This window comes from Polypterus senegalus, chromosome 6 (assembly GCF_016835505.1).
Source record: "Polypterus senegalus isolate Bchr_013 chromosome 6, ASM1683550v1, whole genome shotgun sequence".
In the NCBI taxonomy this organism is placed as follows: Eukaryota; Metazoa; Chordata; class Cladistia; order Polypteriformes; family Polypteridae; genus Polypterus; species Polypterus senegalus.
In genome coordinates this window covers 184,750,841-184,767,404 of record NC_053159.1, presented here as the reverse complement: position 1 = coordinate 184,767,404, position 16,564 = coordinate 184,750,841, and the positions used below count along the sequence as shown (strand labels likewise).

Sequence of the window (16,564 nt, the reverse complement as noted above, 5' to 3'; positions counted from 1 at the left end):
TCAGCAGATTCTGGAGACCAATGTCCAGGAATCAGTGACAAAGCTGAAGCTGCGCCGGGGCTAGATCTTTAAACAAGACAATGACCCAAAACACTGCTCAAAATCCACAAAGGCATTCATGCAGAGGAACAAGTACAACGTTCTGGAATGGCCATCTCAGTCCCCAGACCTGAATAGAATTGAAAATCTGTGGTGTGAGTTAAAGAGAGCTGTCCATGCTCGGAAGCCATCAAACCTGAATGAACTAGAGATGTTTTGTAAAGAGGAATGGTCCAAAATACCTTCAACCACAATCCAGACTCTCATTGGAACCTACAGGAAGCGTTTAGAGGCTGTCATTTCTGCAAAAGGTGGATCTACTAAATATTGATTTCATTTCTTTTTTGCGGTGCCCAAATTTATGCACCTGCCTGATTTTGTTTGAACAATTATTGCACACTTTCTGTAAATCCAATAAACTTCATTTCACTTCTCAAATATCACTGTGTGTGTCTCCTATATGATATATTTAACTGACATTTTTTATCGTAACAACCAACGATTTATACAGGAAAATAATGACTACTAACAAGGTGGCCCAAACTTTTGCATCCCCACTGTATTGTCATTCCTGGAGGGGTGTTACAAAAGAGAAACAAAGTAAGCCTATTTCATGGCATATGCCTTGTAAAACATCTCCGATTTTTTTGTGCTGTGAATTCTGTAAGCACAGCATAGCAAACAATCTTAAAATGCTTTGGGCTTATTTGTATAATTTACATCAAGGCACTTTAAGTTTCTGACTTTGTGATCCAAAATATAATTTGAAGGTTGGGCAAATCCCTGGGGAGGTGAAGCTTGCTACAACAGTTCTCTTTAAACTGGCAGCTCTTCGTTTCAGCCTCCAAGGTACACAGTCATAACAGCAGTGATAATAATACATTTTATTTATATGGCACATTTCCCATGTTCAAAGTGCTTCATAAATATTCAAAAAGGTAGACCAGGAATATGAGTACAGGAAAAAAGCAAATAAATAACACTGGATAGAAACCATTACCACAGATTTAAACATTAAATAAAGATAAATACAAGAAACAGAACATCTTTGGTTATAGGAAACAATAAACCAGAATAACACGCAAAGTGTTGATAATTAATAAACAAACAACACAATTTATGATACTGCATACCACCATAAGCACTTAAACCGAGAGGGTGAAGTTAAATGTCTTCTTAAACAGATGAGTTGAAGTAGTCTTTTAACAGAATAAATTGTGTCAGTTTTGTGAATGGATTCTTTATTATAATTTTTTGTGCATTTTTTTCTGTGTGAATTTATGAGGGTTGAGCAGTCCTTTTGAGGGTACCTGGAGCCCTAAATTCTGAATCTCCTACAGTTTTTTTTTTTTTTTTCAACTGCAAGCTTACTTTTGATGTGGTGAATTATTGAATACCTCATTGGGTATCTGATAAGGTGCCACATGAGAGGCTGGGCATCAAACTAACAGAATTGGCAATTCAGGGTGTGGTGTGTAGATGGGTGCATAATTGGCTCAGACACAGCAGAGGGTGATGGTGTAAGGAACCTCATCAGAATTGGCTGATGTTAAGAGTGGTGACCAGCAGGGGTCATTGCAGGGGCTGCTGCTATTTTTAATACAGTACAATCCTTCTTAAATGGCTTCACATTAACCGGCCTGTTAAAATAAAATATATATATATTATCCTGAGTACTTCTTTATATTATATGTATGCACTTCCTTCTTTCCTGGAAGGTGAGAGGGCTCCTACGCTCAGAGTGATTTCCGTTTACATATTCCTTTATGAACTATCCACGAATCAATTTGGCTAGCTTGAGCAGTTCTAGGAGTAGGGTGGAGTGCCAAATCGTTGTTGAACGCACCCAGGCTACATTTAATTTATAAGGCATGTACAAGTGGAGGGGGTAATAAAACAATGATTTAGAGTTAAAAAAGAGTACGTCGGAGTACGTGGAACGAATAAAAGAATGCAACTTTTGTATGACTAAAGCAAACATTCTAGGAATTTAAAGTGAAGAAGGGGAGTTTTTTATGATTTTTCACCGAACTGTTTCTCTTTACGATGAGTACAAAACGGAAACGAATTGTAGTATCAATGGATACGTGTCTTAAGGCGCTAAAGCGGTTGGATAACGGTGAATCGGTGGCGAAAATTTGTGCCGAACTTGGTGTTGGGAAAAGCATGGTAAACAACTGGCGAAGAGACAGGCGTTCCATCGAGGACTTTCTGTTCGAAAATGGCGATAAAAATCGCTAAACGATAAAAATCGTTCTACAAGAAAAAAAAAAAACGTGTGTGAAATCGTGGATGAAGCCTTGTGGATATGGTTTCTTCAGGAATTTCGAAGAGGTACAGTACATACCTTAGAAATATTTTTCTACATGAAAATAGGTATGCGTCGGATTAACCGGCCAAAACGGCAACCGGCCATGGGTCCAGTCCCGAGGTGGTCGGTTAAGAGGGATTGTACTGTATACAGTAAATGACTTAGATAGGATTACAGTAAAACCTTGGATTGCGCGTAACTTGGTCTGCCTGTGTTTTGCAAGAAGAGCAAAAATTTTTAATAAATTTTAACTTGATAAACGAGTGAGGTCTTGAAATACGAGTAGTATGTATACGCATTGCCTGCTGAGCGTCACGTGATCACAGCTGAGCTGGCGGTTCTTCTCTCTCCGCAGGATTATGGGTAACCATCTCCCATGCTCGGTCTCAGTCGGCGTGCCTTACTCATATAGTCAACATCCGTACGGTTTACTATAGCTCTGTGACCACGTGTGTGTGCGTGCAAGTAAAGCATTTTTTTATTTTGTGTGCGAGCGATGAATCTGTTTAACGACAATGCAATGTCACATTTCCGTTGAAATCCTCAAAAGGAGGCAAAAGCAACTGTCATTGGATAGGTTCCTTGTTAAAAGTCACCAAAAAAAAGAAAAAGATTCCAGTGAGCCAACAGACAGCAGTGATTCTGTTAGTTAGAGTGAAAGTCGTCCTACACAATAACCCTCCTCCTCCTCCTCTTCTCTCTCTCTTCTCCCTCACACCAGCCACAATTCTTTTCAAAAGTGCCTGTTAACTTTTTTTATGTATTTTTACTTTATATTTTGTATTAATCATTTTTATATGAATATTTTAGGGTTGTGAAATGGATCATCTGAGTTTCCATTATTTCTTATGGGGAAATTCGGTTTGATATACAAGTGCTTTGGATTACAAGCATGTTTCCGGAATGAATTATGCTCGCAAACCAAGGCATCACTGTATAAGTAACAAGCTGGTAAAGTTGCAGATGACCAACTTCTGTTTGGAAGGTCCAAAGTTCCCGTTTTGCCGACAGAGCTGGCACTGAATGAAGCATTAACAAGTTAGCAGCGATGGCGTGTTCAGATGCAGTCTCTGCCCTTTTTTCTTTTCTATTCTGTTTTAGTATTACTGTATATGAGGAAGCAGCGTTGTTAGGGATCCATGGTGATGCAGGGTAGATACATAAAAACTGTGTGGGGCTCAAACTCATTGGATGTGGAACATGCTGGCGAAAAGGCATGTGGCTAGGGGGTGTGAAGTGGGGAAATTGGCCGATTGCGTGTTTACTGTGTAAATGCAATCAGCTCAGCCTGTTTCCTCACTGACACTATGCAGGTCATAAAGCACCAGCACCCAGGAGTCTGAGCAGGATAGTCGAGAGTACAACATCACAAATCAGAAATGAAGAAGAGATCAGATGATTGAGAATGAAAAGAAAAAGAGAAAACGAAAGAAAATTGGGAGAAAAATCATGAAAATGAGTTTATGTAAACACCGGTGGACAGGAGGCAAGGTGGTTGGAAGGCCATGTGGCCGGTTAATGAACGAGAGGACTAGCATTGCAGGGGCTGGTTGCTCCTGTTGAACATTAAAAGAGCAGGAGCGACCACTAGCTTTGCAGATTACCCTATGCATGCCTAGTGATGGTGGTGGGACGACGTATTAAGGCCTTGGGCATCCAAAAGGGTTTCCAGCTGAGACGAAAGCCGAATGAAGGAAGACTGTGCTTGCTGGTGTCTCACCCCCATTGAGAAGACTCAATGGGTGACTGGGAGAGGCAAGGAAGAGAGATGCATTAAAGCTTGCAGGAAAATAGAGTAAAGGTACCATATTTTAAATGTTTGTATTCTAGATTTTATCAATTATGAGGATCTATTTATTTATTAATTTACTCCACTGAAGAGAATTTGTTTTCATGGCTTCTTTATTAGAGTGTTTATTTGTGGAAGGAGATTTGCAATGCACATTATTTATTGGACACTGCCAGTCTGAATAAATTGCGCTATTTACTTCTGCACTTTTGCAACAAGTTTTTCCAAAAAAGTATCGGGTGTGATTATAGTATTCTTGACATAGTAAACTCGTCATTAGATACGGGGGTCTTCCCAGACTGTCTTAAGACTGCTGTAGTTAAACCCCTACTCAAGAAAAATAATTTTGACTCCTCTGCTTTTCAAAATTTTAGCCCTATTTCTAACCTGCCGTTCTTAAGTACAATTCTAGAGAAGGCAGTCATTATGCAGTTAAATAACCACCTCAATAATAAACATGCTATTCTTGATAAGTTTCAGTCGGGTTTCAGAACAAATCACAGCACAGAAACTGCACTTGTTAAAATAGTCAATGACTTGCGGGTAAATGCAGACAGAGGCCATTTATCTGTTCTCATCCTCTTAGATCTGAGTGCTGCATTTGACACAATTGATCACAACATTCTTAGAAATCGCCTTGGTCAATGGGTGGGCCTCTCTGGCAGGGTCTTAAATTGGTTTGAATCCTACCTGGCAGGTAGAAAATTCTTTGTTAGTTGTGGCGATTATACTTCAAAGACACACGATATCCTGTATGGTGTTCCACAAGGTTTAATCCTGGGTCCACTGCTCTTTTCGATCTACATGCTTCCGTTAGCTACCACAGCTATACCGATGACACGCAGCTGTATTTATCAATAGCACCTGATGACCCTGACTGTGTTGATTCACTAATACAATGTCTTACTTGAGTTTCTGAATGGATGAGTAGTAATTTTCTCAAGCTAAATAAAGAGAAAACTGAAATTTTAGTGATTGGCAATAATGGATATAATGAGGTTATTAGAAATAAACTTGATGCATTAGGATTAAATGTCAAGACGGAGGTAAAGAATTTAGGGGTAACTATTGACTCTGAGCTGAATTTTACATCGCATATTAATCAGATAACTAGGACAGCATTTTTTCCACTTCAGAAATATAGCAAAAGTTAGACCTCTTATATCATTGAAAGATGCCGAGAAATTAGTTCACGCTTTTGTTCATAGTGGACTAGATTACTGTAACACACTCCTCTCAGGACCACCCAAAAAAGACATCAATCGACTTCAATTAGTGCAGAATGCAGCTGCTAGAATCCTAACCAGGAAAAAAAAAATTCGAGCACATCACCCCAGTTTTGATGTCACTACACTGGCTACCCGTGTCATTCAGAATTGACTTTAAAACACTGATTATGGTTTACAAAGCCTTACATAATCTGCTCCATCTTATATTTCAGAGTGTCTGACACCTTACATTCCAAATCGTAACCTTAGATCTTCAAATGAGTGTCTCCTTAGAATTCCAAGAGCTAAACTTAAAAGAAGTGGTGAGGCGGGTGGCCTTCTGCTGTTATGCACCTAAAATCTGGAATAGCCTGCCAATAGGAACTTGCCAGTCTAATACGGTGGAGCAGTTTAAAAAAACTGCTAAAAACACAATACTTTAACATGGCTTTCTCATAACTTCATTTTAGTTTAATCTTGACGCTCTGTATATTCAATTAATTATCATTACTATTCATGGTGGCTCCAAAATCCGTACTGACTCCTACTCTCTCTTCTGTTCTTTTTCCGGTTTTCTGTGGTGGCAACCTGCGCCACCACCACCTATACAAAGCACTGTGATGTCCCTACATCGATGGATTAAAGGCCAGAAGTCCACGTGCCAATCATCATCAAGTCCTTCCATGAGAACCCTGAATACAATGAGGACTGATCATTTATGTCAGGTAGAATGCCTAGAGGGAGCTGGGTGGTCTCGTGGCCTCAGTACCCCTGCAGATTTTATTTTTTCTCCAGCCGTCTGGAGTTTTTTTTTTTTTTTTGTATTCTCTGTCCTCCCTGGCCACTGGACCTTACTTTTATTTTATGTTAATTAGTGTTCTCTTATTTTAATTCTTATTTATTTTGTCTTTTTTTCTTTCTTCATCATGTAAAGCACTTTGAGCTACATTATTTGTATGAAAATATGCTATATAAATAAATATTGTTGTTGCACCAATCTAGTTTTTTTTTTGTGTCTTCATTGCACTCGTTCATTCTCAGTTCAAGGCTATTGATGTCCCGGGAAATGAGTAATGCAAAGGCTGCGGGCACTGGGGCATCACAATATGAAACATCAGAAAAACAAGCCTCGCTTTTGTCTGTGAGGTTCAAAACGCACATTATTTATTCCTTCTTGCTATATTCTATAAATTGTACTTCCAGATGAGTATTCATTGGTTGTCAGCTCTCTTGCACACACTGCCCAATATAAGACTAAAGACAAAATCAAATGGATTTGATTTAATTGGAGCAAGACGTGAACTACAGTAGTTAGTTGGTTTTGGTCCTTGGGCAGATTGCATTAAATGATTGATTGGCTTCACTGAAGTATGCCACCACCTAAATATGACTCGCTAAGATTATCTAAATGATGGCTACGACTGAAAAAATCATCTAATGTGGAAAAAAAAAAAAATCATTGCCCCATCAATTTACCAACATACATGCCCAGTTCAAATTTATACGGAACCAGTAAATATCCCGTCAGCACTGAACACTAGATGAGAATAAACCCAGCATAAGAAAAGTTAACTACAAAATAAAATGCAATAGGTTTGTTTTTACTTTCTCATATACGAAGTATAGGAAACGTATTATAATCCTCCAAAAATTCCACTATAAGATTTTGATGAATCTCAATGTTTTAGACCTCCATTTTTGGAATTGTCTGTCTGTGTGTGTGTGTGTGTACATAAACGCGATAACTTGGTTACGTTTTCACTTGGGTCAACCAAATTTTGCATACAAGTATTAGGTACAAAACGTAGATTTTGATCAACTTTTGGGCTCTTTCCGCTAACCAGAAGTGGTACGGATTTATTCAACTTTACTTTTATAATAATTGCTCAACATATTATTAATTGGGTTTGATTTGTTCCTTAATGAACATAATATAAAAATATAACCAGTCTTGTGGTTTACTCTTCAAATATTCATCCCCATATCCGAGTATACCAGAAAAGTCTAGGGGAGACCACTCCCGATTTTTTCTTCACAAATACTTCAAGCTTATCTACAAACGGCAAAACAAATCAATATGAATTACTTACCTCTATCACAGTTTTCAATCGCTAATGCTGCCTGGGAAGGTTTCAGAAATCTTACATAACCTAAGCCCCTGCTCTCCCCTGTGCTTCTGTCCTTTAAAATAACACAGTATTCAATGTCACCGTACTCCTAAGGGGGACAAAAAAAAAAAAGGAAAATGGATTGAGGGAAAAATGAAATAAATTTAAGGAAACACAAGCATTATCATTCGACATCAGCTATTGAATAGATATGGTAATATGCAAACTGTGTTTTACAGTAAATAAATGCAAAACTAAATTATTATATTTCCTTTCAACTAGTGAGCGATGTGCATAATTTCTTGAGCCACTCTTTTTATCTTGTTAACCATGCGGACTCGCACATCTGTACAAATGTGAATCAAACCCACCACATTGGTCCCACCTGAAAGCTGTCTCGTAGGTCTTCTTCTGTATAAGACTTAGGGATCATCACAAAGATTCGGGTCAGATCCTCATCTTCTAAATCTCGATGGCTCCCTGAGCCTCTGGATTGTGCTATGAAGACCTTGTAAACAAGAAGAAAACAACGTGTTATAAAAAAAAATAATAATAATAATAAACACCATAAATTGGCACTGCTATCCTACTGAACAGTCAGCAGTTTTAAAAGTTGGAGCAATTTTAAGCTTTCTTGCGGAGTTCATCACAGAGTTAGTTATAACTCACTTATTAATACATGTTTCTGTAACAGCTATTCATATTTACAAAGAGCGATAACAAAATGTAATCACATGTGCTACAGTGTTTCCCAAACTCGGTTCCGGGGACCCCCTGTGGCTGCAGGTTTTTGTTCCAACCAGCTTCTGTTTTTAATTGAACTCCTGGGCTAATTAAGTGAATTGATATTTCCCAAGTTCTGTGTTTTGGGAATAATATAGAAATTAGAAAACTAAGTTTCACCCAACGCACACTGGTCCTAGGTGTGGGATGAGATAAAGAGCGGATCAGTAAACCTCCCATGAAGAATAAAAACTTTGGACGGAGTTTTCCCTCGCCCGGACGCAGGTCACCAGGGCCTCCCTCTGAAGGTGGGGCTCGATGGCGAGTGCCTGGTGGCCGGGCCTGCACCCATGGGGCTCGGCTGGGTACAGCCCGAAGAGGCAACGTGGGTCCCCCTTTCCATGGGCTCACCACCTGTAGAAGGGGCCAAGGAGGTTGGGTGTAGTGTGAGTTGGGTGGTGGCCGAAGGCGGGGAACCTTGGTGGTCCAATCTTCGGCTCAGGATGCCTCCTGGACGCCTCCCTGGTGAGGTGTTCTGGGCACATCTAACCGGGAGGAGGCCCCGAGGAAGAACCAGGACACGCTGGAGGGACTATGTCTCTCGGCTGGCCTGGGAATGCCTCGGGATTCCCCCGGAAGACCTAGAAGAAGTGGCCGGGGAGAGGGAAGTCTGGGCATCTCTGCTCAAGCTACTGCCCCCGTGTGCCAATCTTGGATAAGAGGAAGAGGATGGATGAATGGAAGTTTGTTAAAAATATATATATATATATATATATATATATATATATATATATGTATGTATATATATATATATATACACAGTGAACCCTCGTTTATCACGGTTAATCCGTTCCAGACTCTACCGTGATAAATTAATTTTCGCGAAGTAGGATTCTTTATTTATAAATCGAATATTTTCGCAGTTACAGTATAGAAAAACTGTTTACGACCTTCTAAATACGTTTTTTAACATTATTAGACCCCTCTAGACATGAAATAACACCCTTTAGTCACCATTACATTCGTATTACCCAATATATTAGACGTTACAAATATCATATTACTAGGCACACTCGCCTTTTAAGGCGACCGACTTTTATCCTCAATTTTTGTGCGCCTCATGTGTACATCAGGCATGTAAGTGTAGGGAATGAGAAAATCAAAGTGCCCATTCATAACATCTCCCGAAAACCTACGTTTTTTTTTATCCCCTGAAGTGCCTGTCCAAAGTCGTACAATGTCAGCCCAAATCTGTACCGCTAAAGATGGAGTTTCATGCACTAAATAAGCTATAGATGAGAATAAGCAAGCACCATCTCCCCTGATATTTACTATGCGGTGAGGCATTTGTACTCCATCAACATTAATTATTTCCAGAGACATCATTTTGTCTATTTTTCCAGCGCATCGCGCACAAAAGCAAGGGACGATGCGAGCACCAGAACTCTTCTCACATCGCGTCGCTTCGTACCTCAAGCCGCAAGTAGTAAATATGTAATAAGCGGAATACCGCTACACTTTGCACTCACGGGACGGAAGGACAATCCCGAACGCTTTTATATAGTAGATTATTGTACTGTACATTTAATTGCACACAACCACTAACCTATGAAGGTACGACCTCAGTAGGAGAGTCTTCAGAGGTGGTGCAGTACCTTCAGCAGGTGCGTTGTTGTCTTCTTCCGCTGAAGGAGTACTAGGAGTAGGCAGTGGGTGTCTGTGTGCGCGGCTGAAAAACATTGTGATAGGCAGTTGCTGGCGCTGTCTTTTCATATGCGTGAGGAGGCTTTTGTAGGGTATTGCCATCTTTAATCATATCCAAGAGTTTCACCTTCTCCTGGATAGTAAGCATCTTCCTCTGGCACTTAGTTTTATTGTCAGAAGGCTTAGAAAAAGCAGCACATTTAGGAGCCATCGTAGGGCTTAGATAAAAGTTCTCAGAAAGCGCATGCGTAGTGACGTAAGCGTGTATGAGAAAAAAAACGCGATACAGTGAAGCCGCGAAACTCGAAGCGTGATATAGCGAGGGATCACTGTATACCCCTTGTGCCGGTCATAAAATTAGAATATCATGACAAAGTTGATTTATTTCAGTAATTCCATTCAAAAAGTGAAACTTGTATATTAGATCCATTCATTACACACGGACTTATGTATTTCAAATGTTTATTTCTTTTAATTTTGATGATTACAACTGACAACTAATGAAAGTCTCAAATTCATTATCTCGGAAAATTAGAATATTGTGAAAAGGTTCAATATTGAAGACACCTGGTGCCACACTCTAATCAGCTAATTAACTCCAAACACCTGCAAGCGCCTTGAAATGGTCTCTCAGTCGAGTTCTGTAGGCTACACAATCATGAGGAAGACTGCTGACTTCCCAGTTGTCCAAAAGTCGACCATTGACCCCTGGCACAAGGAGGGCAAGACACAAAAGGTCATTGCTAAAGAGGCTGGCTGTTCACAGAGCTCTGTGTCCAAGCACATTAATAGAGAGGAGAAGGGAAGGACAAGATGTGCTAGAAAAAAGTGTACAAGCAATAGGGATAACCACTTGGACCCTGGAGAGGATTGTGAAACAAAACTGTGGGGGAGATTCACAAAGAGTGGACTGCAGCTGGAGTCAGTGCTTCAAGAACCACCAGGCACAGACGTATTCAAGACATGGGGTTCAGCTGTCGCATTCCTTATGCCAAGCCACTCTTGAACAAGAGACAGCGTCAGAAGCGTCTCGCCTGGGCTAAAGACAAAAAGGACTGGACTGCTGCCGAGTGGTCCAAAGTTATGTTCTCTGATGAAAGTCAATTTAGCATTTCCTTTGGAAATCAAGGTCCCAGAGTCTGGAGGAAGAAAGGAGAGGCACAGAATCCATGTTGCTTGAGGTCCAGTATAAAGTTTCCACAGTCAGTGATGGTCTGGGATTCAATGTCATCTGCTGGTGTTGGTCCATTGTGTTTTCTGAGGTCCAAGGTCAACGCAGCCGTCTACCAGGAAGTTTTAGAGAACTTCATGCTTCCTGCTGCTGACGAACTTTATGGAGATGCAGATTTCATTTTCCAACAGGACCTGGCACCTGCACACAGCGCCAAAGCTACCAGTACCTGGTTTAAGGACCATAGTATCCCTGTTCTTGATTGGCCAGCAAACTCGCCTGACCTTAACCCCATAGAAAATCTATGGGGTATTGTGAAGAGGAAGATGCAATATGCCAGACCCAACAATTCAGAAGAGCTGAAGGCCACAATCAGAGCAACATGGGCCCTCATAACACCTGAGCAGTGCCACAGACTGATCGACTCCATGCCACGCCGCATTGCTGCAGTAATCCAGGCCAAAGGAGCCCCAACTAAATATTGAGTGCTGCACATACTCATACTTTTCATGTTCATACCTTTCAGTTGGCCAACATTTCCAAAAATCCTTTTTCTGCATTGGTCTTAATTGATATTCTAATTTTCCGAGATACTGAATTTGGGACTTTCATTAGTTGTCAGTTATTATCATCAAAATTAAAAGAAATAAACATTTGAAATACATCAGTCTGTGTGTAATGAATGAATCTAATATACAAGTTTCACTTTTTGAATGGAATTACTGAAATAAATCAACTTTGTCATGATATTCTAATTTTATGACCAGCACCTGCATATATTAAAATGTACCAAGCAGTTATATAGGAATAATGTATTTTTTTTTCTAAAACTATTTTCATTCTACTTTTCTAGGTCTTCTAATTGTTTAATTAATCTATTATTTACTAACGAGCAACTTGGCGCGCGCTACGCTGCGTGTTGGATGACCACAGTTGAAGGACTCAATCGTAAGGACCTCTCGTCGGGTGTCTCATTGGCACGCTTTTGCGTCTTTCTTTCGTGATCACGGCCTAATCTGTCTTCTCTCTCTGTAGGGGTTTCAGTTGCCTTTCGTTGTGCGGCAGAGACGCGTTGTTGAGCTAATCTGTGTGAATGCTGAGTGTCCATTTCTTGCGAGCGACTGTCACGCCTTTGCCTCTTTGCTTCGTGATCACGCTGTAATGTATCCTCTCTCGCAGCAGCAGGTTTAGTTGCGTTTCGTTTCGGCATTGTTCTGTAAGGTCTCCTCTGTACAAGTGCACATGGGTAGCTGAAGACGGAAAGGCATAGTGAAACACACGAATTGGTGACCAGGGGAACCATCCAACTCAGACACGGGGCTCGAAATACTCAAGTGCACATGTTATTTATAATTTTATTTATTTTTTTTTTTGTTCTGAACTTCCCCAAAAGAGTTGATCCCTGTAAATAGTTAATAGTATATGAACAATATAATCTGTTGTAGTACGGGCGTTAATTAGCGTCACACCTCATAACCTGTATACACCACGTGTTTGGCTGTAACGCCAGAAGCGCGGTGGACGCTGTAAGGGTAGGTTGTGGTTTCTGTTTCTTTTGTGATTTTTTTTTATTTCATTTTATTGATTATTTAATAGGGAGAGGGGAGAAGACGTTAATGTGATGCTCTGTCTATTTCTTTACTTTTGTTTTGAAAAGATTTTCGGGAACAGGAAAAATAAAAGGAAAGGGGAAAGAACGGTGGGGGGTAAGCGGAATTCTGAGAGGGGGCGGACTGGGGCTTTTCTATGGGGCGGCTATACAACCAAAAGCAACGCGGACACGGACACCGCGCTGGGCTTTTATTATATAGATTAGTGGGTCTGGCTCTAAAGTAGTTGCAGCCTTTGATTATTCAGTGTTTGCCTGGGTGTCTGCTCTGCTCGTTTTTAATTGTCATTATTAAGATACAACAAAAGTGGAAAAACTGCACAGAGAAAGGGCAAAGTATAATGAAATCAACAAAAGAGAGTTAAGCATTTAAATCTATAGTAAAACTAGAAATATTTCTAAATGTCTTATAAATGTAAAAATCATGCTGCTATGCTCTTCTGAATGTCGAATAAAAGAAAAAAAAAATAGCAGCTAATTACATGAGATCAGTGCTATCAGATGTTGTCACTGATTAGGAATCTGGTTGGAACAAAACCCTGCAGCCACAGGGGGTCCCCAGGACTGAGTTTGGGAAACACTGGGTTAGAAGGACACATAAAATTCACATTTGCAAAAGAGCGAGAAAACGGAGACCCAAGAAAATTGCAGGCCTGAACGTGATGAAAAAATAAAATTAATTGATGAGCTACTGTTAGTAGTTAAGTAGTTTAGTCAGGCCCTTTAATGGATACCACGTTAGTGTGACGCTTTATGTCTTTTTATTTTTTTTTTGCACCTTCATAACAGCATAAGAATGCAAAAAAAATTCATTTTTAACATATTTTTTTCCCCTCAACACACAGCAAAGCCGGATGTTGTTTTCTCACCGTGATGATTTCTCGCACTGCCATCTGGTGGAATTCTCCAGTGGTACTTAAAGTACACGTGCAAGTATAGTCAGTATACGGTTTGCATAGCAGCTGAGGCCTCAAGCTCACACGTCACGTAGCATTAAGTACACTGTGAGCACAATTATTAGGCACGTGAGTATTTTGACCATATCATAATTTTCTTGCATACAGTGGTGTGAAAAACTATTTGCCCCCTTCCTGATTTCTTATTCTTTTGCATGTTTGTCACACAAAATGTTTCTGATCATCAAACACATTTAACCATTAGTCAAATATAACACAAGTAAACACAAAATGCAGTTTTTAAATGATGGTTTTTATTATTTAGGGAGAAAAAAAATCCAAACCTACATGGCCCTGTGTGAAAAAGTAATTGCCCCTTGTTCAAAAATAACCTAACTGTGGTGTATCACACCTGAGTTCAATTTCCGTAGCCACCCCCAGGCCTGATTACTGCCACACCTGTTTCAATCAAGAAATCACTTAAATAGGAGCTGCCTGACACAGAGAAGTAGACCAAAAGCACCTCAAAAGCTAGACATCATGCCAAGATCCAAAGAAATTCAGGAACAAATGAGAACAGAAGTAATTGAGATCTATCAGTCTGGTAAAGGTTATAAAGCCATTTCTAAAGCTTTGGGACTCCAGCGAACCACAGTGAGAGCCATTATCCACAAATGGCAAAAACATGGAACAGTGGTGAACCTTCCCAGGAGTGGCTGGCCAACCAAAATTACCCCAAGAGCGCAGAGACGACTCATCCGAGAGGTCACAAAAGACTCCAGGACAACGTCTAAAGAACTGCAGGCCTCACTTGCCTCAATTAAGGTCAGTGTTCACGACTCCACCATAAGAAAGAGACTGGGCAAAAACGGCCTGCATGGCAAATTTCCAAGACGCAAACCACTGTTAAGCAAAAAAAACATTAGGGCTCGTCTCAATTTTGCTAAGAAACATCTCAATGATTGCCAAGACTTTTGGGAAAATACCTTGTGGAGACAAAAGTTGAACTTTTTGGAAGGCAAATGTCCCGTTACATCTGGCGTTAAAGGAACACAGCATTTCAGAAAAAGAACATCATACCAACAGTAAAATATGGTGGTGGTAGTGTGATGGTCTGGGGTTGTTTTGCTGCTTCAGGACCTGGAAGGCTTGCTGTGATAGATGAAACCATGAATTCTACGGTCTACCAAAAAATCCTGAAGGAGAATGTCCGGCCATCTGTTCGTCAACTCAAGCTGAAGCGATCTTGGGTGCTGCAACAGGACAATGACCCAAAACACACCAGCAAATCCACCTCTGAATGGCTGAAGAAAAACAAAATGAAGACTTTGGAGTGGCCTAGTCAAAGTCCTGACCTGAATCCAATTGAGATGCTATGGCATGACCTTAAAAGGCGGTTCATGCTAGAAAACCCAAAAATAAAGCTGAATTACAACAATTCTGCAAAGATGAGTGGGCCAAAATTCCTCCAGAGCGCTGTAAAAGACTCATTGCAAGTTATCACAAACGCTCGATTGCAGTTATTGCTGCTAAGGGTGGCCCAACCAGTTATTAGGTTCAGGGGGCAATTACTTTTTCACACAGGGCCATGAAGGTTTGGATTTTTTTTTCTCCCTAAATAATAAAAACCATCATTTAAAAACTGTATTTTGTGTTTACTTGTGTTATATTTGACTAATGGTTAAATGTGTTTGATGATCAGAAATATTTTGTGTGACAAACATGCAAAAGAATAAGAAATCAGGAAGGGGCCAAATAGTTTTTCACACCACTGTATATTCCATGTCCAAGCTGTATAACTTGAATGCTTATTTAATTTAAGCATATCAGGTGATATGTATTTGTGTAATGAGGGAGGGTGTGGCCTAAGGAGACCAACACTCTATATCATGGTGTGCATAATAATAAGGCAGCTTCTTTTCCTCAGGCAAAATGGGCCAAAAAAAGAGATTTAACGGACTCTGAAAAGTCAAAAATTGTAAAAAGTCTTTCAGAGGGATGCAGCACTCTCCAAATTGCTAAGATATTGGGGCGTGATCATAGAACCATTCAGCGTTTTGTTGCAAATAGTCAACAGGGTTGCAAGAAACGTGTTGAGAAAAAGACGCAAATTAACTGCCACAGATTTGAGAAAATCAAACGTGAAGCAACCAGGGACCCGTTATCCTCTAGTGCTGTCATATTTCAGAACTGCAAACTCCCTGTAGAGCCTAGAAGTAGACATGGCCAAGGTAAGGAAAGGTGAAATGTCAAGACTGGGCCAAGGAGTATCTGAAGACAGATTTTTCAAAAGTTTTATGGACTGATGAGATGAGAGTGACACTTGATGGACCAGATGGATGGGCCCATGGCTGGATCAGTAACGGCAACAAAACTCCACTTCGACTCAGACGTCAGCAAGGTGGAGATGGGGTACTGCTATGGGCTGGTATTATTAAAGATGAGCTAGTTGGACCTTTTCAGGCTGAAGATGGACTCAAATTCAACACCCAAACCTACTGCCAGTTTTTAGAAGACACTTTCTTCAAGCAGGGGTACAGGAAAAAGTCAGCATCTTTCAAGAGGACCATGATTTTTATGCAGGACAATACTCCATCACATGCATCAAAGTACTGCACTGCGGGGCTACCCAGTAAAGGCCTTAAAGATGATAGAATAATGACATGGCCCCCTTCCTCATCTGACCTAACCGTATTGAAAACTTGTGGGCCCTTCTTAAACAGGAGATTTACAGGGAAGGAAAACAGTACACCCCTCTGAACAGTGTCTGGGAGGCTGTGGTTAATGCTGCACAAAAAGTTGATTGGCAACAGATCAAGAAACTAACAGATTCCATGAATGGAAGGCTTACTGCGGTTATTGAAAAGAAGGGTGGCTATATTGGTCACTGATTTTTTTTTTCATGTCAAAAATGTTTATTTGAAAATTATGTGTTGTTTGTGTATTATTCTCACTGTAACAGATGAAAATAAACATGGGAGATCGGGAAAATGAACCTCTGGTGGT

General features: G+C 40.3%; 1 protein-coding gene across 2 annotated transcripts in view; it reads right to left on the bottom strand.

The window, feature by feature from the left end:
- rbm45 (RNA binding motif protein 45) overlaps positions 1-16,564 on the bottom strand; it is a 72,063-nt gene that overhangs the window by 41,678 nt on the left and 13,821 nt on the right. For both annotated transcript variants that reach the window (XR_005634178.1, XM_039757716.1), the window contains exons 2-3: positions 7,841-7,963; positions 7,438-7,564 (exon numbers count right to left, since the gene is read on the bottom strand). Coding sequence is in view for 1 of the 2 variants with exons in the window: in XM_039757716.1 (XP_039613650.1) it covers positions 7,438-7,564; positions 7,841-7,963 (250 nt within the window). In the remaining variant the exon portion in view is untranslated. The remainder of the gene's footprint in view (positions 1-7,437; positions 7,565-7,840; positions 7,964-16,564) is intronic.